The following is a 20,826-nucleotide window of genomic DNA, read 5'->3' as shown; positions in this document are numbered from 1 at the left end:
GACTTTGATTTTATGATTTTGTAGTATTTAAATAATCTTATTATCAAAGATTTATAACTAATAATTATTTTAGCTTTAAAAATAAAAATAAACTAATTTTAAGAATGAATAAGTTAGAGATATATAAAAATATTTAGATATTGAACTGAATATATTTTTTAATCATGAAAAAACAAAAATGTTTACATAATATTTCTTATTTTTGAGTTTTAATAGAAAAAAATTAATACATTTTTTTGGTCAACACCGAAGTCAACGTCGGACTTCGCCGGAGTCAACGTAGGACTTCGCCGGAGTCAGTTAAGGATACAATAGTATACTTGGTATGTGTGACCATGTATTCTTCTATACTTTGTGTAGTTATCCTTCTTTTTTCTTTTTAGTTTTGTCAAGGTAAACAACATTAAGTAACAATTATAAGGACGATTTTATCAAATCATCTTTCATCTTCTTCTTTTGTAATTTACTCACTAATGTTCCATTGTTACAATAACATTGTTATAGCTGTTTATGGAATTCTAAAAAAAATAAAAAAAAAAAGTTCCTTTTTATCAACATCGTCTGAACAAATTGAACTTTTGGCTCTTCGGCTCCCAGCCTCCCACATTTCCGAAGACATAAACTGAAAAGTGATCAAGAACTGCACAACGTGCTCGTTATCTCTTTAGAAACGGGACGCAGTCTTCTAGTCCTCCTCTTTTTCTCCATTAGGTGAAAACATCCTACCAAATAAAGCCACGTGTATTACACTTTTCGAGACGAGCACGCGCCTTTGAAAATATCCAGTCGTGTGTTGGCCACGATTAACTTAAGTCGGTATCAATAATGAACGGTCAGAATCTTTCGAAACGTTACTTATTCAAAAGATCTACGGCTCTTCTACGTAGATGAACCTAAAGCCTCACAACTACAATATGCACACGTAGCTAATCCTCTGTGTCTCTATATATATATATATTTTATATCTCTCTAAATCGTCAATTCTAGCTAATTTCGGGTTATTAAAAATTAATTATCTCCTGAAAATATAAATACTTGAATAATTTTTTTAGTCATTTTCAGATTTCTCCGAGGAAAAAAAAAAAAATGGCGTCTGGTTTGATCGGAAGATTGGTTGGAACGAAGCCGTCGAGATTAACCACGGCGGCGAGGTTAATCCCGGCGAGATGGACTTCTTCAGGAGCGGAGGCGGAAACGAAAGCTTCGTCTGGCGGCGGAAGAGAGTCGAAATTGAAGAATTTTCAGATCTATCGATGGAATCCAGATAACCCAGGGAAGCCAGAGCTTCAAAACTACCAGATCGATCTCAAGGATTGTGGTCCAATGGTGTTAGATGCGTTGATTAAGATCAAAAACGAGATGGATCCATCTCTCACGTTTCGTAGATCGTGCCGTGAAGGTATCTGTGGTTCTTGTGCTATGAACATTGATGGATGTAACGGACTTGCTTGTTTAACGAAGATTCAAGATGGAGCATCGGAGACGACGATTACACCGTTGCCTCATATGTTTGTGATTAAGGATTTGGTTGTGGATATGACCAATTTTTATAATCAGTATAAGAGTATTGAGCCGTGGTTGAAGAGGAAGACTCCTCCGTCTGTTCCTGGGAAGGAGATTTTGCAGAGTAAGAAGGATAGAGCTAAGCTTGATGGGATGTATGAGTGTATTCTCTGTGCTTGTTGTAGCACTTCTTGTCCTAGTTACTGGTGGAACCCTGAGTCTTACCTTGGCCCTGCTGCTTTGCTACATGCTAATAGGTAAGTGAAAGAATGATAGAATTGTTTTAATTGTTTGGTATATAAGTTTGGTTTTGTATGACTTAGAAACTTTAATCTTGGAATTTGCTTTGGAAAGATTCGTATATCTTGTTGTTAGCTGCATTGATTTCACTTATGGTGCTTCATTCAAGTCTGTTTTGCTGTCTTGGTGTTAGAATCTGATTTTAGAATTTGCATGGATGGTTTGGTGAAGATTTGTATATCTTAGTGTTAGCTGCATTGATTTCATTTATGATGGTTCATTCAAGTCGTTTTTGCTATCTTAGGTGAAATCACATTTTCAATGTTTTGGTTTAGGAAGCTGATTGATTCTAACCGGGTCATGTAGATAAAAATTTGATCTTTCGATGTGTTTTTGACAAGAGAGACTTGTTGATATGTGTGCAGGTGGATAAGCGACAGTCGTGATGAGTACACTAAGGAAAGACTTGAGGCTATTGATGACGAGTTCAAGCTTTACCGTTGCCATACGATCTTGAACTGTGCCCGTGCCTGTCCAAAGGGTTTGAACCCAGGCAAACAGATCACACACATCAAGCAACTTCAGCGTTGAAACAGCTAAGTTTGTGTGCGGTACTCAGTTGGGAAACTCATCACCCTTTAACGTTTGAAGCTAATAATCTTCACAAAACCTTCAGATTTTTCAATTCATTATTGTATTTCTGTTGCCAAATATTAGCGTTTCTAAAATCTCTTGAGCAAGTCATCCCAAGTAGATGGGGTTTTGTGGCTGTATCTTGCTGAAAAAACCTCCTTTTTAAGTAATAAAACTCAAGGAAACTTAAACCTCATCTACTTATCATCTACTCTTTTGTGTTCCATCTGTATTGGCTTTGTATAAAAACATTCATCTACTTGTGTCCCTTCCTTGTCAACACATGAACACAACGTGATATATTATCATAGTGCCTTACTCTTAGTAAAGATCACAATAATCAATTTGGTTGTTCAACTTCCTTGACTGCATTAGTATAACTGCAAGTACTGAGTAGTGGCAGAAAGAAAGATGACACCGACAACACTAGCTCTGTTCTTTGTTTCTTTGGTCATTATTGGTAGAGCAACTCTTGTTATTGCTCTAGCAACCAAACAGTTTCAGTTCTTCCCGAGTTCTCAGGAACATGAGGAGTCTCTGTTTATCACTGTGAAAGGTACATAGCTCCAGCTCTAGAAACAAAGCAAGTAGAAACTTGAAAGAAAGCTCTTGTAGAAACAAAAAAAGTTTTACATGTTTTGTTGTTGTTCTTCATGTGCAGGCTGCAACAACGATTGCGAAACATCTTGCTGTGACTGCAACATAGAAAAACAGCCTCCGGTCTGTGTTCAGTGTTGCCGAGTTTGAGAGCCTTTGAACTCATTCATGTACATGTGACAAAAGAAATGCATAAAGATTTAAAACATCAGTATATATAATTGTGCTTCTATTAGTGAAAGAGATCTCAATCTCTGGATTGTTTAAACCAACAAAGTTTTGCAATCTGTTCATCAAATAAAAATTATGAACACATCCTAAAATATCAAAGAATGAAACCGATCAAAAAATATGCTAGCTAAAATCTAAATTTACTTGCAAACGAAACGACGACGTAAGATGAAACGCCTCTGTGTCACTCGGAGTCTTTGAAATCAGTACACATCATTACAACACGTCATCATTGACACGTATCAAAATTATCCACTTGTGCAATCCCCTCAACGCTAAGAGAATCCTTCTGATTGGTTACTCAGCATACGACGGGGATCGCAAAGACACAAACAATCGTAGCCGTTGATATGCAAAATAATCTAACGGACGAGAACAAAACACTTCGTCTCTTCCATTAGTATAAAAATCACATCTCAACCTCACTCTCTGTAAATCAATCAATCAAACACAAGTCTCTCAAAAATCATTAAAGCTCTCAAGAACTCGCAAATGGCTAGAACCAAGCAAACAGCTAGAAAATCCACCGGAGGAAAAGCTCCAAGGAAGCAACTCGCGACGAAGGCGGCGAGGAAATCAGCTCCTGCCACCGGAGGAGTGAAGAAGCCACACAGATTCCGTCCCGGAACAGTAGCGCTGAGAGAAATCAGGAAATACCAGAAAAGCACAGAGCTTTTGATCCGCAAGCTTCCGTTCCAGAGACTCGTTCGTGAGATCGCTCAAGATTTCAAGACGGATCTGAGGTTTCAGAGCAGTGCAGTCGCGGCTCTCCAAGAAGCAGCTGAGGCTTACTTGGTTGGTTTGTTTGAGGATACTAACCTTTGTGCCATTCATGCTAAGAGGGTTACGATTATGCCTAAAGATATCCAACTCGCAAGGAGGATTAGGGGTGAGAGGGCTTAAGAAGAAGATTAGTTTTTTTTTATATTTTCTCTGTGTTCGTAGTCTTTTGTTCAGAAGTGTCTTCCATGTGTTCGATGAAATGCCCAAATGGAATATTTAATCTTAGTTTCCTTTTTGTCTGTTGCTATTTTTTGAGAACAAATCTTCAATTCGATTTGGTAACTCTAATCTAATGAGAAATTTGCAAATAAAAAAAGTTGTTTTTCATTGAAACGTAAGCCCCGTTCAGTTAATCCGATAAGGACCAGGTGAATAACTGTCGTTTTACAAACGGCCATGATATCATCGGCGGAGAGAAGCTCCTCACACGCGTCTCAGCTTTTAAATCTCTCCAACGTATGACTCTCTCGTTACCGAGGCCGCATCTCTGCGGATAAGTGGCCCGGGGACTTTCCTGGGTCGGAACTTAGACAAGCCCATTAGACCCATTCACTTCGTCCAATAACATTTGTTACTCTTCCTCATTTGTACAACTATATATACTGACTTGGTATAGTTCAACTAACCGATGTGGGATATTAAGCGAGTTCTAATAAATTAAATAATTAATATCACAAGAGTCGATGACTCTCGTATCAGATACTACACTTGATCTTAGCCAAAAGGCCGAGAAAGGTATGATTTGGACTTTGGCTCGACATCTTTTATATACTTGAAGATAAAACGACTTAAAGTAAGCTAGCTAAACGATGTGGGACAAATATACAAAAGTAATAATGTCAAAATCTCAAATTCTACATTCATGTTCTGTCATTGCAAGATAAAGAGAAGTTGAATTATTTAATAACTTGCACGTTATCTACAACAACAACTCATTGACTTGATCCACAAACTACTCTTGTTGTTGGATGTTACGTTTTTGACTCCATTAAAGAGCTCTTTTTCTTCTTGGCTTATATATCATTCAAGCTAACTTCCAATTCCAAAAACTCTTTTCTCTCTTTTTCTTTAAAATATCAACGGTTGAGATGAGACGACAAGGTCGGCAACATGGTCTAGTCAGAGGTTACCGGATTCTTCCACCACCGCTTAACACAAGACCGGTCAACTCTTTGACTTCACCTCAAACCTCTGAGTTATTTACCGAATCGCCATCTAAACCGACCAAAGCTCACCGGAAAGTGTGGCCTGGCCAGGTGCATTGGGTGAGATCAAACGACATTGCTTCATCAAGCTACAAACTGCTGACGTGGAGGGTCAAGACTGTCCCCGGATCCGATCCTGTTTTGAATCTCCCTGGTTTCTTGGATCCTCATAACTGTGAAGACAATGTAGTAAAAGGAGAAGAAGCTGGAGTACTTGAAACGGTGAAGACAGAGAGTAATGGAGATAATAGTGATAAAGAAGAAGATGGTGGGTCTCTTGATTATGGTCAAAGTATGAGTTTTTACGATGTGGGGATGATGATGACGGAACATGTGTTAGAAGATGACGATGAAGAAGAAGATGGTTGGTGTTTGGTCTAATGATGTCTCCCTCACGTGGATCAGCTTTTTTCCTTTTTCTTTTGTGAATGTTCATTTGATTACTTTACATTATCTTTTAAGTAAAGCTGGTAGCTTTACCAATTTCAAGATTAAGATCACATCAAATCAAGAAACTCGAGTTGTGTTCCTTCATTACATAGTAATAAGACAGATATCAAAGATTCAAAGAGAACAAAACAAAGGAAGCTATTTCCAGTTTTTTTTTTTCTTCTTCCTATTTGCACTCTAAGACTCTTTTCCAAACTGGTGAGAAAAGAACATAATCGGTGCCATCTACGTAACGAAAATGTTGCGGTTTTATCACTAAAAGCTTGATCGAACCATCGAGTATGTGACTCGAAAATCGATCTTTTTTATTCCTCCCATCAGCCCTTCAGACTGTGTACACGTTTTCCAAAGCTGTGTGTTCTTTAAGCTTTCTTTCACCTTTCTTATGATTATTCATTCTCTTACAGTCTTTGCCTTCAAACAAAGACACATAAACTGTTTCTTCTTCTCCGTCTTTCTCTGCGCGAAAAGAAAACAACCGAGAAATGAGAAACATCTTCTTTTGATATGTCCACATAAGATTTGAATAGACAACAACAAAAAGTAGCGTTACCTTATTACTGCTTTGATTCTGATCTTGAGTTTTAGCATTACCCTTAAAACAGCTGTTGGTATAACAAAGAAACAACATATAATCAAAACCAGGATAAACAAATCAACATAATACAAGAAAGAAAGAAAACACACAGAGTCTGACTTACCTTAAGAGACTAAATCTCTGGCGGTGAACCGGCTTTTCTTGAATCTGAGTTATCGGTCTTTCACTGCATTTTGTGAACAATCAGATAAAAAGACTGTTATATCTCCAGACCAAATATGTGAAATCACAAAACTGTTACCTTCTTTTCTCTGTTAAAGAGATCTCATCTAAAGATTTGTGAGGGATAGTTTTCTCTAGAGACAATCTAAACACAGGTCTGTTCTTTGTAATCGATTTCCTCTGCTTCTCCTTTTCACCAACAGACCAATCCTCTTTCAACAACTCTTCCTCTTGCTTCTTAACCTCCTTATCATCATCATCACCATCAACAACCACGGGCTTGCTATCCGAAACAACACCATCATCAATCTGAAAACTGTTTCTTTTGGGTCCTTCTTCATCATCATCATTAACCTCATCTAGCTGATACTTGATCACCGGTGGAGGAGGAGGAGGAGGCTGTGTTTCCAAAGTATGAAGCAAAACCTCAGCAGGTGTGACCGTCGGCTGTTCTTCAGTTGCAGCTTTCTTGGCTTCGGCTATTCTCTTGTAATGAGCTTCAAAGAAAGCTTTCTTCTGTGCAACGGATCCAGGACGAGAGTATTTCTCAGCTTCTTCAACATACTTCTTATGTGAAAAGCTTGACCATTTCCCCCACTCAAGATTCTCCGTCATAAACTTCCCAAATGAAATCGATTGGCTTAACGCATGTAGCGTATTGTCCTGCAAACAAATCCAATACACACAAACACACAACAACAAACAAATCAGTGAAAAAGCAACCGAGAATTTCAAATCCAAATTTAACAAATCCAAAAACGTTTTCTTTATGCATCAATCGTTCGATTACTGTATTTATTAGAAAAAAATACACATTTAACAAATCCAAAATCGTTTCTTTGTTTCATCAATCGTAATTAAAAGGGAAAAAAAAAACCAAAAAAAACGAAACTTTATGTTCAATTTTCCGGCAAAATCCGAGAAAATTTCCATTAAGAGGAAAAATATCCCAAAAGCGAAATATAACAAAAAGGTCAAATTTTTCTTCGTGGGTATTCATAAAAAAACGTATAAACAGCCCAGTATCCGTCAAATTTTCCCGGAAAATTATCGTTACGAGTCACAAAAAGTTTCCCAGAACAACGAAAAAAAAAAGCGTAAGAACAAAGGAAAGAAAAAAAAAAACGAACCTCATGAGAATCGTTACGGGTAATAGGAGCAGCAAACGAATAAGAATGAACCAAAACTGCAGATTCACCCATTTCTTCAACCCTCAATACCAAAAATAATTTGAAAAAAAAAAAAAAAAGCTTTTTTCTAACTCAGCTCGGAGAATATAATTTTAATTTTCTTTCTTTTTTTTTTTTCTCGGGAGAGTATATTTCTCGTCAACCTAACGTCTATTGAAATTCAAAAATTTGAAAGAAAAATAGTTTCTGTGTTGTGTCGCCGTTGAAAGAAACTGAGATTTTTTTTCTCTCTCTCTCTCTCTCTCTGAAAGAAGAAGAAGAAGAAAGCTTAAAGACAGACACAAGTATATGTATATGTGGTGGGGAAAGGTCCTGAAGAATATATTTTAGATCTGGGTCCCATGAACTAGGAGATGGGAAGAAGAAGAAGATAAAATCAAACACATTTATTTATTATATTTGAGGATGGGAATGAAAATTCTACTACTAAAACTGCAGAATAGAAATGGATATGATTTTTTATGATGTTGGTATTGTAGTTTGTTGAGAATTGAAGCGAAAGGGAAAATAAAAGTTTTGAATTTTTTTTTCTTGTGGGGAAGAAAAAATACTGAGAAATTCTGTAAACTTATGAAACGTTTGTTTTATTTTAAGCTATTTTTGGGATGCTATTTAATTTAAAGAATAATTAAAGGGATTAAATTAAATTACTTGCTTTTTTATGTTTAGGAAAAGAATTTAAATCTAGATTTTCTTGTGAATTATGAATGAAAACGTTACTTGTGTAGTAGTATGTTTTGTACTTTGTAATGGATGACATAGTATTAGAAGAAATGTCATTAAGACAATTTATACCTTTACAGATTTATTTTCGTCAGCCGATTTTTTTATAAAAAATATATAGTAGTATATAGAAAGTAAATACAGTGATAAAGTGGTCTATCCAAACGTAATGAAAATGAAGAGATTTTATTACATCATCAATTTTTTTTTGTTATCATATATTTTAATTACCTGACCAAATCAACGTTGGACGTTTTTTTTTATTGTATTTATATCAATATCAAACACCAAATTTCTAGTCAATTTTTATTACATCATTAAAAAAATGCTGTAAGAGATTTTATTACATCATCAAATTTTTATTTTGTTATCATATATTTTAATTACCTGACCACATTAACGTTGGACGTTTTTTTTTCTTTATATATATATCAATATCAAACACCAAATTTCTAGTCAATTTTTGTATTACTAGAAATGGAAAATTAGGACAAATTTATGGTTATCTATTTCTTTCTTGGTATTAAAAAATGCTTTGGACAAAGTGATTTAAAATGGTTGTTTCCAAGATTTTTTACTTTTCAACGATTTTTGTATTTCGTCGAGGAAAAATGAAGACTTCACATTCACAAGTATTTTAGTTATTTCATATTGTATTAAAAAATTTAGAAGAAAAAAATCGCTAATTAACCTAAAACAATAACAATACTGTATTTACAAGGGGAAAAAGTGAATTTTCATTTGCTTTTCCGAAAACTGCTGTAACAAAATTGTTATGATTACGAAAATCTATACTAATAAAAAATAGGAGCTATAAGTTTTTAAAGGTTCTCCTAAAGTCGTCCACATAGGATTTTAAACTTCCAATTGTGATTATATATTTCACTAATTAACATTTTCTAAAATCTCCAGAATTTTTTATATTAAAAATTATTTTAAACAACCAATTAGGATTTGACATGTAATTCATTAACATTTTTTAAATTTCCAGAATTTTTTAGAAAATAGAAAAATTTAAATTTATGGAAATAAAAGAACTATGCACAATATCTCACATCGGCTATAAAATTTTTAAACAATAGTTCAGAACCAGTATAAATGAGATTAATATGCTTCCAACAACGAATGAGCAGAAAAACTTGATTTATCAGGCGTCCAAATTTAAAAGTATATTCGGTTTGATCCGGTTTTTTATTTGATCAAATTAAACTTTAAAAAGTTTCAAAAAAATAAATTATAATATTTAAAATTTTTTAAAGTTTTAATATTATAAATATTGAAACTTTTAAAAGTTCTTAGCTTTTAAAAAGTTTTTAAATATTATAATTTTTAAATTTTTAAAGTTTAAAATATTATAAATATTGAAACTTTTTAAAAGTTTAAATATTATAAATATTGAAACTTTTAAAAGTTCTTAGTTTTTAAATATTATAATTTTTAAATTTTAAATGTTTAAAATATTATAAATATTGAAACTTTTTAAAAGGTTCAAAATTTATATTTCGAAACTTTTTAAAAGTTTAAAATATTATAATTATTTATGTAAAACATAAATTATCTTATTTATTACGTTTGTGCTTTTTATTTCTTATGAGCTGTAAAACATATTTTTGTGTATGATTTTATAGACAAGTTGATTTTTTTTCATTAATTTTTTATTTTTTATCTTATTTTTTATTTTTTATGAGAAAAGAAATGATTTTGTTATTGGAGTTTGATGGATTAACAAGTTGTGTGCTAGTCTTAAAAAAATGTTTTTAGTGGAAGGAACTGAAGAAGTTGACGAGGATGAAGAAGAAAAATATTATAGCGAAAAACCAGACGGTAAAAGTAATGATGACGATTACCACAAAATTTGACAATAGAAATGACAAGAAAAAATATGAAAAAAAAAGAAAACATTGAATAAAAAACACGAAAACATAGGTGATAGCGATCAATTAAATATGAAAACGAGTTAAATTCATGATGATAAAATTGTTTTGTTTTTCTGGTGGTCAAAGAAATGGTTTAGGATATGTGAGATCATCAGCTTAATTCGCCTCGCCTGGATGGCGAGTTAAATTCATGATTTTTTTTATCATATTTGATTTTACAACACAACTGATTTTTATATTTCAAAAAAATGTGTATATGAAATTTAACTTTTTCCTTAATACTAATTTAAATGTTTTATAAGTATTTTATTACCATCATCAATCATATATAGTTTTCATCAAAATATATCAAATATACCCACGCATAGCGTATGTTCAGAACCTAGTTTTATTCAATAAATCGATGCATACGCAAAAACAATTAAAATTGTAATTATTTCATTTTTTTTTTCATTGGTGAGTTTGGTGGTAATAAGTAGATGGAGTATGAGGTATCAACGTTGGTGTGCATAACCGATTATTAGAGTATTTTGTAACATACACAATAAAACAGATTTAAATTGTAAGTAGTCTGTCTCTTCGGAGTAGTTAGTAGTACCATACATTACAATTCAACCATCACAGAAAGCTACGCTATTCCTTCCGAGTTCTTACTTGTTAAAAATATAACAGAAATACATTAAATATTATGCGTTGACAAAAAAAAGTAATTATATGCAAATTATGTATTATCTTAAGGTTATGTATGTAGAAAATGTCTGATAGCTCAAATATTATAATCTTTCACATACGAAAACGATTTGATGAGATGACAATGAAACTTTTGAGTTTTGAAATCGAAAGCAAAATATATACTATTACATTACCGTTTGATGCACACTTTAATATTAATATTAATATTATTAGGATATTTGTTTTACTTTAATAAAATACTTATATACTAAGGAGACTTCAAGATTAAACAAAGTTCATTATTGCTAGTTAATTTAGTTTATTAGTAGTCGTTTTTGCAGAATATTCGTGGTTTTGTAATCACGCCTAGTAGTGAGTGTGGCTTTTACGGTCCGAATGTGTCGCACGTGCAACGGACCAGGAACACATGTGATGTGTGATGCTAAAACTCCATTTGTTATTTTCATGCATGATGCATGTACCAATGTTTTTTATTTTTTTTTCTTCCACTATTTGTTTGTTAATTTCTTTTACATTGGTTATTACTAAAAACAGTTGACATACTTCAAATTTTATACTCATAAATAACGGTGATAATTATAATTTTTTTTTGTATGTTCAAACATTTTTTATTTATATTTATTTTAATGAAAACTGTAGAAGCAAAAGTTATTTTGATCAAAAATTACAAGGGTATACAGAAGAGTTTACAACTAATGTTAATGATACTGGTAGTAATATTTTCTTTACAAGTGTAACTTTTGATTAGTATTTTGTTCTCTAAAGACAAATTATAGTCAATCAACACTAATACCATCAACAAAAGCAACTGAAGAAATTAAAGGCAAACAACAACAACCGTAACTTTGAAACAAGACAAGAAAATTCTTCGTTTTTCCAGAAAAAGAATCTATCAAAACAGTTTGATCGTTAGAATCATCTCTTTCCCGAAGGAGGAGGGAGGTTCACGGCTGAGATTATGTTTTTTAAGAGTCTTGTTATTCTTAAAAGACTCATTGCGCAAAAGGGTAATTAAAGAGAAAAACTTAAAGAAAAGCCAATATTATTAACCAACTTTTAATTTTGGAAATTAATTACATTCTTTCTTTTTCATTAGTTAACTTTAATAAAATTGCTCAGTTATGTTAAACTTCTTTTACAAAATGTAGCAATATTCTCTAAGCCATCATCAAATTTATGAACTTGTCGTTTCTTCGTAAAGCAATTTAGAGACCTTTTTTGTTTACCTAAGAAAGAAGAAGAAAAATCTTTAAAGTATGTGCGACACGGAGGAAGGCACTCTAGCAGCACGAGAAGAAGATGGCCTAAAACCGTCAGTCTTCGACTTCAAACCTGACTACAATCTTTACTTCAAGGGTTTAGTAAGCAAGGACTCAGTGGCAGGATTTGGGATCGCAATTTGCTGGCAAGATAATATCTCAGATGAAGGGGTCCATCCATGACTCTGCCATTACAGTTTTGGAGGCTGAGCTTAGGGTATTGAAACGAGGACTAACCGAAGCCGTGAGTTTGGGGGTGACTCATATCTCAATGTGCTGTAACTCTGATCAATATCAGATTTTTTATAATTTGGTAAAAGAATTAATTCCTTGGTTGACAAGTCTTTATAATTTGCTTCAATGTTGCATGTAACTGATGTGTTTGCGTTAATTAGGTCATGGGGAGATGTGCGCCTGAGCAAGAGAGGATCGCGTTGGTAATGGATGATGATGCATAAGACAACAATTGACATATAGCATCCCTGTTCTGATGACTGGAAATCAAGCTAGCTTTGCTTATAAACTTGCAATGGAAACAATAGTTTCTGAAATCAGCATAAGTATGCCGCCGCCCTCTGCTCAGAAAAAAACTTGCGGTACCATCTGTTTGGATTTCAAAGGAGGTGAAGTCTCCAAATCTACCGAAAAAGATGAAACTATGAGATACCGCTTCAGCATCAACTTGTCATGCAATAATGATGACGAGAGGTTGGAAGTTGGAACCAACTCCAAATTCTACAGCGACGTGGCGTCAATGTAAAAAGTGCCAACACATGATCGAACCATCATCGAAAGAACACAACATGGCTGTAATAACTTGCAGGTGCCATCTTAAATCACATTCTTTAGCTATAACAATTAAATCCTTTGATTGGAATTCGACCAATTATGTTTACACCTACCCTACTAAAATTGTAATGTTTATGTTTGATTAATAGATGTGGATACACGTTTTGCTACGAATGTGGAATCGAGTGGAAGTCTGGAGGTTGCTATCATCGTTCTGAAAGTCTTCATTCGGATGTCTTTTTTACCATTTTGTTTTTGTTAGTCGTAATTGGTTGTGTTCTAGGACTATTATAAAAGAAAAAGTTAATTTAAAGGGTGATTTACTCAAATGTTATCCAAATTAGGTAATATTACCATAATTTACAAAAAAAATTTTGATTACTAGAATATTTTGGGTATTTTCAAAATACCCAGCGTGCTCTTATTTTATGTTACCGGAAAAAACGTTATTATAAAATGTCATTGTCACGTCAGATACCACATCAGAAATCGTTGACGTGTAACTATAACTCAGCCGTAACGCGTTACAGATGAATGTTGCGGTTGAGTTATAAGTATATTGCGGATGAGTTATGAAAAAAAAACATTTGAGTAAGAGCTGAGATTATGCTTTTGAAGAGTCTTGATGTAGCTTCTCATAAGACCAAACTTGTTGCTCCCAAGCTCCTGGAAATAATCCCATGGATATATCCCCGTTCTATGCAAGTCATCAAACACTAACCTGAACCCTCAAAAAGATTTAGTCCCAAACCGCGTGAAGTTATAAGCGAACCAAAAAACATAGGTTGGTTTCAAGTATCTTTATGATGACCTTACGGGTTTTGAAAGTACCTTACCCCGTACTTTCCAACCGGTTCTGCAGACATGATTCCTACATACCGCCTTCCAGATATCACCTGATTGAGTAAACAAAATAGTTAGGCCAAATCTAAACACAGTAAGACTCATTGCGCAAAGAGTAAAGAGTGAAACTTAATAATTGCAACTTGGTCCCAAACATTCTACACGTTGATTAGTCATGCAATCAATGGACAAGTAACCATAGGAGAGAAGTACAATAGCAGGACTCATAGCTAGGATACTTAAAAGATTGCATTTTCAACAAAACCTTACAGAAGCTAGTCAGTCAGATCAGAAAGGTAGTAGCCAAACGCAAAGAAACAACACCACAACTCATTGCTACACCATTTCTCCATCCAGTGAAACTATATTATTGAAGTGGTTATACTTAACACTTAAAGATTTCATCTTTGTTAAAACCCCCCAAAAATCTACAAATGATCAGCCAATAGAACAGCAAACTAGTAGTCATAAGGTAGAGAAACAACAGCACCACGTATTAGTTAAACCGTAGCCTCATCTACAAGTATAACGAACTAGTTGTCAATAACTGTACAGGGGTTATGCAAAAGCCAAAGAGCCGCCAAACTAGACTCTTCTTTTAACTAGAACCAGAATCCATCTAGAACCAAGTCTAAGTTGGGAGTAAGAACAAAGCTAAGCTAGTGGCCATAATTATTTAGCTGGACCGAAAACAATAAGCCAAAATGAACCAAAGCAGCATCCAATGCTTACTCATAGGTAGTTATCAAATTATTGAAATTAGATTTGTCTAAAAGATGAGCTAAGAAAAGATGTCAAAAGTCTATAAACCTCCCAAAAAAAAGAACCAATCTTTACAAATTACCTTTTCACCACCGATAGATCTGACTTTCCCATCAGCAGCTGGACTATGAATCCTCAAAAACTCTGATGAAAACTTGAACTTGGTTCCATCTGCATACTCTACCTCAACCTTCAGTAAAAGGGTATTTAACAAATCAGATCCTAAAACAAAAGATTGAATCCACGGGTGCCTATAAAAGAGTTAACTTTTCCAAAAAAAAAACAAACTTAGAATTCAAATTCCAAAAATTTCTGATCGCCATGGAAACCATAAGAAGAAGCAGCGAAGCTTACGTGTTTGGGAGATACAATAGAGAATCCTGAGAGTTTTGGAGAAACAGTAACATCGCTTGTTCTGTGAAGTCGCCGGCTTATCACTCTCGTTATCGCCAACATTTATTTTCCCGGCGATATTGCCGGAGAAGATGATCCTAGCTCTAAACGTACTTTATCGGGCCTAACTGTTAGGCCCGTTGGGTTTAGTTTATATCAATTTTATAACGAAAATTTCAAAACGACGCCGTAAAAGATAGAACTTAGTGCTGATTTAGGACCCACTTCTGCGGCAATATAAATACTGTTTTCAACTTTAGTCAAAGGCAAAGCAAAATCACGCCTCAAACGGCAAAATCAAAAAAACAAAAATAATTTAAAGTGGCTTCTAAATTCATAAAAGCTGTAAAAGAAATTACGACATGAAAAATAGCACGCAACGTATCCGAATCTTTTTTTTTTTTTTGCATTACGAAGTGAAGTAAAAGTTGAAAAAAAAACCGTCAGGGAGAGTAATTCATGTTCTTAAAAAAGCAAATAAATTCATGATCAGAGAAAACCAATGGTTTTGTTAGAGTGAGCCGTCTTTTTTTCTCCTTCTCCAAGTTCGTGACTTTTCTTTTTTTTTTTTCTCATATTCTTCTTCTTCTTCATAGGTCAGGAATAAATAAATAAAAGGAAAGTAAAATTCCTTATTTTTTACCTTTTCTTTTAATTCTTCTTTCTTAATTGAGATAACAACAAAATTAAAGAATTACACAATTCATAACTCTAAATCATCAAAACAAAATCAGAAACTTTGACCGGTGAAGAAGCAGAGGAAGAACTAATAAAAGATTAAAAACCTTACCTTTATTTTTTTATTTTTGTTACGGGAGAAAGCTTAAAACAACGGCAAGCGCCGGCGATTATCGGCGGCGTAAGAGATGAAAGTTCGTAGGAAACTAGGTGGTGGTTGCGGTGGAGACATCGTTGTTTCGTGGCGGATGTTCTTCTGGTTCGTGATTCTGTTTGTCATCTCCTTTGTTCTCTTCTCCACCATATTCATCTTTAAAGGTAAATTAATGCACCCGTACGGTTTCTTTTTGTTTTTCCTTTCAAATGATCAGAAACTGATATTTAATACTAACAGGGAGGTTTCGTCCGGTGGTTCGTTCGACGATAAGCTTCTCAACGGCTGTAACGACGAGGGAAGTTCTTGGCGACTCTGTAACATCGTCTTCTTCTTCTTCTTCTTCTCCGGCGGTTACGATTCGTGAAGCGGTGAAGTTACCTGAGCAAACTCTGGTTTTCCTAAAATACCCTCATTCTCGTCGGTTATTTACGAAAGACGATCTCGTCTGCGTTTTCTCCGATTCGTCGAAGCTACGGAAAACGTATCCGACGGCTGTGGATAGAGACAAATTCGGAGGTCAGATCGTACGGTGTCCCGAGACGCCACGTGGCTATGGCGTATCGCTTGCTGTTTCGAGATGGACGTCGGATGAGCATCTACCCGCTGGACCAACTCACCGGTGGGATTGGCTTGTTTACGACGCCGTGATCGACTACGATAACTCTACGGTGGTTTTTGTTAAGGGGCTTAATCTACGGCCAGGACGAGTTGCTGACGTGTCGAGATATGAGTGCGTTTACGGCTGGGATTTCACGAAGCATAATCGGTTAATAAGATCAGATGTTATCTCCGCGGCTCAGGAGATTGTACGTTGTAGAACACCGTTGGCTGTTTTGGACCCCCCGAAAACGGCCCATGGGCCTGTTAAAGTCTCGGTTAGAATCAAAGGAGGAACTGGTATGCTTCCTTCGATCGCTCAACCGGGTCGGATCATTAAACCTCCGCGGAAGAAACCGTTTCAGATGTGCGTTTGCACCATGACGCGAAACGCAGCCGCGGTTTTGAGAGAGTGGGTGATGTACCACGCCGGGATCGGCGTTCAACGGTGGTTCATCTACGATAACAACAGCGACGACGACATAATCGCCGAGATCGAGAATCTCGTTAGCCGCGGTTACAACATCTCTAGACATTTCTGGCCGTGGATCAAAACTCAAGAAGCCGGATTCTCCAATTGCGCGATCCGTGCAAAGAGAGATTGCGATTGGGTTGCGTTTATCGACGTCGACGAGTTCTACTACATCCCTTCCGGTGAATCCTTACCTTCTGTCATCAGAAATTACACAGCCTCTGACTCGATCGGCGAAATTCGAACGCCGTGCCACAGTTTCGGACCGTCGGGTTTGAGATCTCGGCCTAGGGAAGGAGTCACGACGGGTTACACTTGCCGTGTTTTTTTACCGGAGAGACACAAGAGCATAATCCGACCGGAAGCGATGAACGCGACGCTGATCAACGTCGTTCACCATTTTCATCTTAGGGATGAGTTCAACTTTACCGACGTGGATAAGGTCATAATGGTAATTAATCATTACAAGTATCAGGTCTGGGAGGTTTTCAAGGAGAAGTTTTACCGGAGAGTCGCGACTTACGTGGCGGATTGGCAAAACGAAGAGAACGTCGGGTCGAGAGATCGAGCACCCGGTTTAGGAACCCGACCCGTTGAACCACCCGATTGGTCTGAGAGATTCTGTGAGGTGAATGATACGGGGCTTAGAGATCAGGTCTTTGAGATGTTCAAGAACACTAAAACGCAGCGTTTTATTTGGGAGAAAAATGATGACGATGAAGTTAGCTATAAAATAGGTTCGTCAGCCCAGAATAGAATAGCTCGAAAGATTAGAAAACAGTTTCATAAAGCCCAATAGCCAAAACTAAACCTCTTCTTTTTCTGAATTTCTACAGTGGAATCTTTATTTCCTTGCTGTAATTTTTGGTCGAGTAGTGAAGTTAAAAGTAAATAAGGAAAATCAAATCTTGACAGTAAATGATCAAATTGATATCTTACCAAAAAAAATGATTAAAATGATAATTTCAAGAAAAGGTCAACAGGGCCCATCAAAGGCCCAGTTAAGATTTAACCGTTTAGAAGAATTCAAGATTTTTAAAAAGATAATCTGACCGTTGGGGAAATATTATCTTTCCCAATTTCTTTTTGTTTTCTCCTCTTCTCGGGAGCGTTCTCGGGAAATCTCAAATCCTAGATCGAGAGGAATGGTGAATGAAACACCAACGGGAGTTGCTACTAACCGATCCGGAGATGGATCGAAGGAGGCACCGACCGCGAGGGATAAGAACGGTGAGAACGGAGAGATTTTCATCAGTCCGAGATTCAAATCGGCGGCGGCTATGGCGGGTTGGGACGAAGAGGATTTGATCGCTGGCTTTGTGGTCGAGGATACACCTGAAAGAAGTTCTTCTAAGCGAAGGAGACGTTCTGATTTGTTGTTTAAATCAACCCCTCCTTCAGGTTCTTCAAGAAGGTAAACCAAATTTTTGATTTTTAGGGTTCTTCAGATTTTTGAGAAATTGAGAAATCTGGAAATGGGTGTTTTCAGTTTTTGAGAAATTGAGAAATCTGAAAAATGGGATTTTTGAAATTCGTTCGATTTTGTGAATCTCAGGAAGCAGCGAGTTAAGCAAAGTCTTGTTCCGTTACCTGTTATTGATCTTGATAAAGTAATCAGGCATGAAGGTACTTTGAAATTATGTTTATTTTGGAAAGATTAGGGATTCATGAAATTAGTGACAGAGATCAAGTTTTATTGAATCTTTTTGCGGTTGGTAGAAGAAAGATCTGCAGAAAAGAAGAAGAAGAAGAAAGAGATAGAAGCAATTAAACAAGAAGAGAAGAAGAAGATAGTTAAAGATGACAAGATTCCCTCAGAGCAGAACTCAACTTCTCTTCTGCTTCCTTGCATAGATAAGCTTCGAGATGAATTGTCTTGCGCGGTATGAATCTGAATCTTGAGGCTCCTGAGACTGTTCTGTTTTAGTGCTTTTTTTTCGCAATTCATTGATTTTGGTTCGTGATTCTACAGATTTGTCTTGAGATTTGCTTTGAACCCAGTACTACAACTTGTGGACACAGGTAGGTTAACTACAATAACAGAGTTATATTATCTTTTATATGGTGAATTTGGTACTGATTTGTTTCAGTTTTGGGTTTCTTCTGTAGCTTCTGCAAAAAGTGTTTGCGATCTGCCGCCGACAAGTGTGGAAGGAAATGTCCTAAATGCAGGCAACTAATAGGGTAAATAGAATCAAATGTTATATGAGTTTCGGATTGAAAGCTTCAAAATTCTATCTTACGATGTTGTTTTTATCTATGCAGAAATGGAAGATATTGTACGATTAATACGGTTCTTTGGAACACGATCCAGCTTCTGTTCCCTAAAGAAGTCGAAGCACAAAGAGCTGCTTCTGCTGCTAACTCGAGAGGCATGGAGACGCCGAGTCCTAAAGATCCTAATCAAAGGCTAAGAAGCAGGAACAGAGAAACTGCGTCGTTTCAAGAGAGGTTTCAGAGGGAGGATCTTTCGAGATTGCTTGTATCTGAAGAGAGAAGCGAGAGGAGCGAGAGAAGGAGTAGAAACGCAAGTATGAGGTTGGACCAAGATAGGGATGCCGCATTAGCCTTGCGGTTGCAGCGGCAGGAGTTCGCGTCTGCGTTTGGCGTAACAACGACGCCTGAAACTTCTTCTTCAGCGGTTTCTAACCTGTCGCTAGCAAGAGCTAACCTGCGAGCTATGGCGTCAAGAGCTGTTCGCAGACAAGGCTGATATGAGATCATCATCTTCAATGACATTCATCACCATCTTTAGCCTGAACCTTCCTCGGATCTAGGCAGTTCTATAACAATGCATATGACAACAGAATCATTTGCTTCAACACATTGTAAAACTACATTATCATTCAGTTCCTTGTTCCTAAAGTTTCGAAAATCTCTTCAAATATCCATAGGCTGCTTTATCGATAATATATAATATTATGGACATCGTAAACAAATGGTTTGAGAAGATGAGATTTATTTAAAGAAAGAAGCTCGTTCGCATATTAAGAACCCAATTAATATGTATAAGATCTCAAGCCATTTGTATACGATGTTCATAATCTTTGTTTACAAATTGCTTGAGATCAAATTTTCAAAACGTAGAAAGCTTGATCATGGAACATTGGTTGGTGATGAGTGATGACAAAGACGAAAACAGAATGTGAAGGTTTAAATATCGTGAGATAAATTAAATTAGTTTAACTTGTGCTCACCCTTCTTTCGATCTCTTTAAACCATCACGATATATTAAGCACCATCAGCTTTTCTATCTCCACACCGTTTGACAATAAGATAGTCTGTTCTACCTGTTGTAAACTAGAGAAACTCGAACGAGGTTTTCTCTTGTCTTATTATTATTATGCCAATCGAATGTTACATATATATAGTCAAGGGCAAAGCCCAATTACATTAGGAAGTCTAAACCGACCTAGACTAAAGGAGGTGGCCGATGGGCCTTATTGTCTTGGACGTACATGGGCCGAGTACGGGCCGAGTATGGGCCGGTTATGGTAATCCACCATCCGTGTTTTACAAAACTCCCCCTTGGATGACATAATCGTGCAAATGCTAAGTAGGATCTCTGTAATGCGCTTGGGGGTGCTGCCTCATTAAAACCTTACCAGGAAAACCCATCGGGAAAAAACCATAGTGAAGGAAAAAGAGTACATCACGCATTACTCCCCCTGTTCCAAGCATCCCTAGAAGTCCTTAAGTCTCCGCATTCCAATCTGGTGCGTGAGCTTCCTGAATGTTGACGTCGGTAAAGATTTGGTGAAGAGATCGGCTGAATTGTCGTTAGACTGAACTTGTACCACTTGAACTTCTCCGGCCTTTTGTAGTTCATGTGTGAAGAAGAACTTGGGTAGAATATGCTTTGTCCGATCTCCCTTGATGTATCCTTCGTTGAGCTGTGCGATGCAGGCCGTATTGTCTTCATTGATAACCGTAGCTTCCTTATCGTCGGCCATGCCACAATCTGTCCTGATATGTTGAGTCATCGACCTCA

General features: G+C 36.0%; 6 protein-coding genes, 1 non-coding gene and 1 pseudogene across 9 annotated transcripts; 4 read left to right on the top strand and 4 right to left on the bottom strand.

The window, feature by feature from the left end:
* Positions 1 to 853: 853 nt before the first annotated feature.
* On the top strand, positions 854 to 2,572 carry LOC104790392 (succinate dehydrogenase [ubiquinone] iron-sulfur subunit 1, mitochondrial). The gene is made up of 2 exons (XM_010516142.3): positions 854 to 1,760; positions 2,169 to 2,572. Exons 1-2 carry the CDS (start codon positions 1,087 to 1,089, stop codon positions 2,332 to 2,334), a joined length of 840 nt encoding a protein of 279 aa, XP_010514444.1. The 5' UTR covers positions 854 to 1,086; the 3' UTR covers positions 2,335 to 2,572.
* A 1,024-nt stretch (positions 2,573 to 3,596) lies between these two features.
* LOC104790391 (histone H3.2) lies at positions 3,597 to 4,385 on the top strand. The gene has a single exon (XM_010516141.3). The coding sequence runs from the start codon at positions 3,697 to 3,699 to the stop codon at positions 4,105 to 4,107; it is 411 nt and encodes a 136-aa protein (XP_010514443.1). The 5' UTR covers positions 3,597 to 3,696; the 3' UTR covers positions 4,108 to 4,385.
* LOC147942246 (RNase MRP) lies at positions 4,310 to 4,555 on the bottom strand. Its single transcript, XR_015560622.1, has one exon.
* Positions 4,556 to 4,617: 62 nt separating this feature from the next.
* Positions 4,618 to 4,726, bottom strand: LOC147942245 (U2 spliceosomal RNA; annotated as a pseudogene).
* A 68-nt stretch (positions 4,727 to 4,794) lies between these two features.
* Positions 4,795 to 5,797, top strand: LOC104790390 (uncharacterized). Its single transcript, XM_010516140.3, has one exon. It carries the CDS (start codon positions 5,076 to 5,078, stop codon positions 5,571 to 5,573), a length of 498 nt encoding a protein of 165 aa, XP_010514442.1. The 5' UTR covers positions 4,795 to 5,075; the 3' UTR covers positions 5,574 to 5,797.
* On the bottom strand, positions 5,700 to 8,142 carry LOC104790389 (uncharacterized). Its single transcript, XM_010516139.3, has 5 exons — positions 7,533 to 8,142; positions 6,482 to 7,065; positions 6,344 to 6,406; positions 6,196 to 6,247; positions 5,700 to 6,101 (listed from the first exon to the last, which is right to left on the bottom strand). Exons 1-5 carry the CDS (start codon positions 7,602 to 7,604, stop codon positions 6,036 to 6,038), a joined length of 837 nt encoding a protein of 278 aa, XP_010514441.1. The 5' UTR covers positions 7,605 to 8,142; the 3' UTR covers positions 5,700 to 6,035.
* A 5,169-nt stretch (positions 8,143 to 13,311) lies between these two features.
* Positions 13,312 to 15,849, bottom strand: LOC104790388 (uncharacterized). Of its 3 annotated transcripts, none has more exons than XM_010516136.3 (5): positions 15,722 to 15,849; positions 14,893 to 15,175; positions 14,621 to 14,728; positions 13,765 to 13,829; positions 13,312 to 13,654 (listed from the first exon to the last, which is right to left on the bottom strand). In XM_010516136.3, the coding sequence occupies exons 2-5, from the start codon at positions 14,992 to 14,994 to the stop codon at positions 13,504 to 13,506; spliced, it is 426 nt and encodes a 141-aa protein (XP_010514438.2). In that variant the 5' UTR covers positions 14,995 to 15,175; positions 15,722 to 15,849; the 3' UTR covers positions 13,312 to 13,503. The 3 variants fall into 3 exon arrangements, with proteins under 3 accessions (XP_010514438.2, XP_010514440.2, XP_010514439.2); XM_010516138.3 differs by having other exon boundaries at positions 13,770 to 13,829; XM_010516137.3 differs by lacking the exon at positions 15,722 to 15,849 and having other exon boundaries at positions 13,745 to 13,829.
* LOC147942244 (glycosyltransferase family 92 protein RCOM_0530710-like) lies at positions 15,788 to 19,722 on the top strand. Its single transcript, XM_087455864.1, has 9 exons — positions 15,788 to 15,927; positions 16,004 to 17,560; positions 17,717 to 17,722; positions 17,979 to 18,249; positions 18,391 to 18,461; positions 18,555 to 18,718; positions 18,808 to 18,857; positions 18,945 to 19,019; positions 19,101 to 19,722. The coding sequence occupies exons 1-9, from the start codon at positions 15,798 to 15,800 to the stop codon at positions 19,546 to 19,548; spliced, it is 2,772 nt and encodes a 923-aa protein (XP_087311990.1). The 5' UTR covers positions 15,788 to 15,797; the 3' UTR covers positions 19,549 to 19,722.
* Positions 19,723 to 20,826: the final 1,104 nt, after the last annotated feature.

This window comes from Camelina sativa, chromosome 6 (genome assembly GCF_030686135.1).
Source record: "Camelina sativa cultivar CO46 ecotype springtype chromosome 6, ASM3068613v1".
In the NCBI taxonomy this organism is placed as follows: domain Eukaryota; kingdom Viridiplantae; phylum Streptophyta; class Magnoliopsida; order Brassicales; family Brassicaceae; genus Camelina; species Camelina sativa.
The sequence above is the reverse complement of the archived record's forward strand: the minus strand, read 5'-3'. Positions and strand labels throughout refer to the sequence as shown.

What these genes read in the sequence shown, in the direction of transcription:
- LOC104790392 (XM_010516142.3), top strand. Translation starts at nt 1,087, where the DNA reads ATGGCGTCTGGTTTGATCGGAAGATTGGTTGGAACGAAGCCGTCGAGA. An exon ending in GCTTTGCTACATGCTAATAG is followed by an intron (nt 1,761 to 2,168) that starts GTAAGTGAAAGA and finishes ATATGTGTGCAG; the next exon opens with GTGGATAAGCGACAGTCGTG.
- LOC104790391 (XM_010516141.3), top strand. Translation starts at nt 3,697, where the DNA reads ATGGCTAGAACCAAGCAAACAGCTAGAAAATCCACCGGAGGAAAAGCT.
- LOC104790390 (XM_010516140.3), top strand. Translation starts at nt 5,076, where the DNA reads ATGAGACGACAAGGTCGGCAACATGGTCTAGTCAGAGGTTACCGGATT.
- LOC104790389 (XM_010516139.3), bottom strand. Translation starts at nt 7,604, where the DNA reads ATGGGTGAATCTGCAGTTTTGGTTCATTCTTATTCGTTTGCTGCTCCT. An exon ending in CAGAGATTTAGTCTCTTAAG is followed by an intron (nt 6,248 to 6,343) that starts GTAAGTCAGACT and finishes TTATACCAACAG; the next exon opens with CTGTTTTAAGGGTAATGCTA. An exon ending in AGAATCAAAGCAGTAATAAG is followed by an intron (nt 6,102 to 6,195) that starts GTAACGCTACTT and finishes CTTTTCGCGCAG; the next exon opens with AGAAAGACGGAGAAGAAGAA.
- LOC104790388 (XM_010516136.3), bottom strand. Translation starts at nt 14,994, where the DNA reads ATGTTGGCGATAACGAGAGTGATAAGCCGGCGACTTCACAGAACAAGC. An exon ending in GATCTATCGGTGGTGAAAAG is followed by an intron (nt 13,830 to 14,620) that starts GTAATTTGTAAA and finishes TTACTCAATCAG; the next exon opens with GTGATATCTGGAAGGCGGTA. An exon ending in GTTGGAAAGTACGGGGTAAG is followed by an intron (nt 13,655 to 13,764) that starts GTACTTTCAAAA and finishes TTGAGGGTTCAG; the next exon opens with GTTAGTGTTTGATGACTTGC.
- LOC147942244 (XM_087455864.1), top strand. Translation starts at nt 15,798, where the DNA reads ATGAAAGTTCGTAGGAAACTAGGTGGTGGTTGCGGTGGAGACATCGTT. An exon ending in CACCATATTCATCTTTAAAG is followed by an intron (nt 15,928 to 16,003) that starts GTAAATTAATGC and finishes TAATACTAACAG; the next exon opens with GGAGGTTTCGTCCGGTGGTT. An exon ending in CCTTCAGGTTCTTCAAGAAG is followed by an intron (nt 18,250 to 18,390) that starts GTAAACCAAATT and finishes TGTGAATCTCAG; the next exon opens with GAAGCAGCGAGTTAAGCAAA.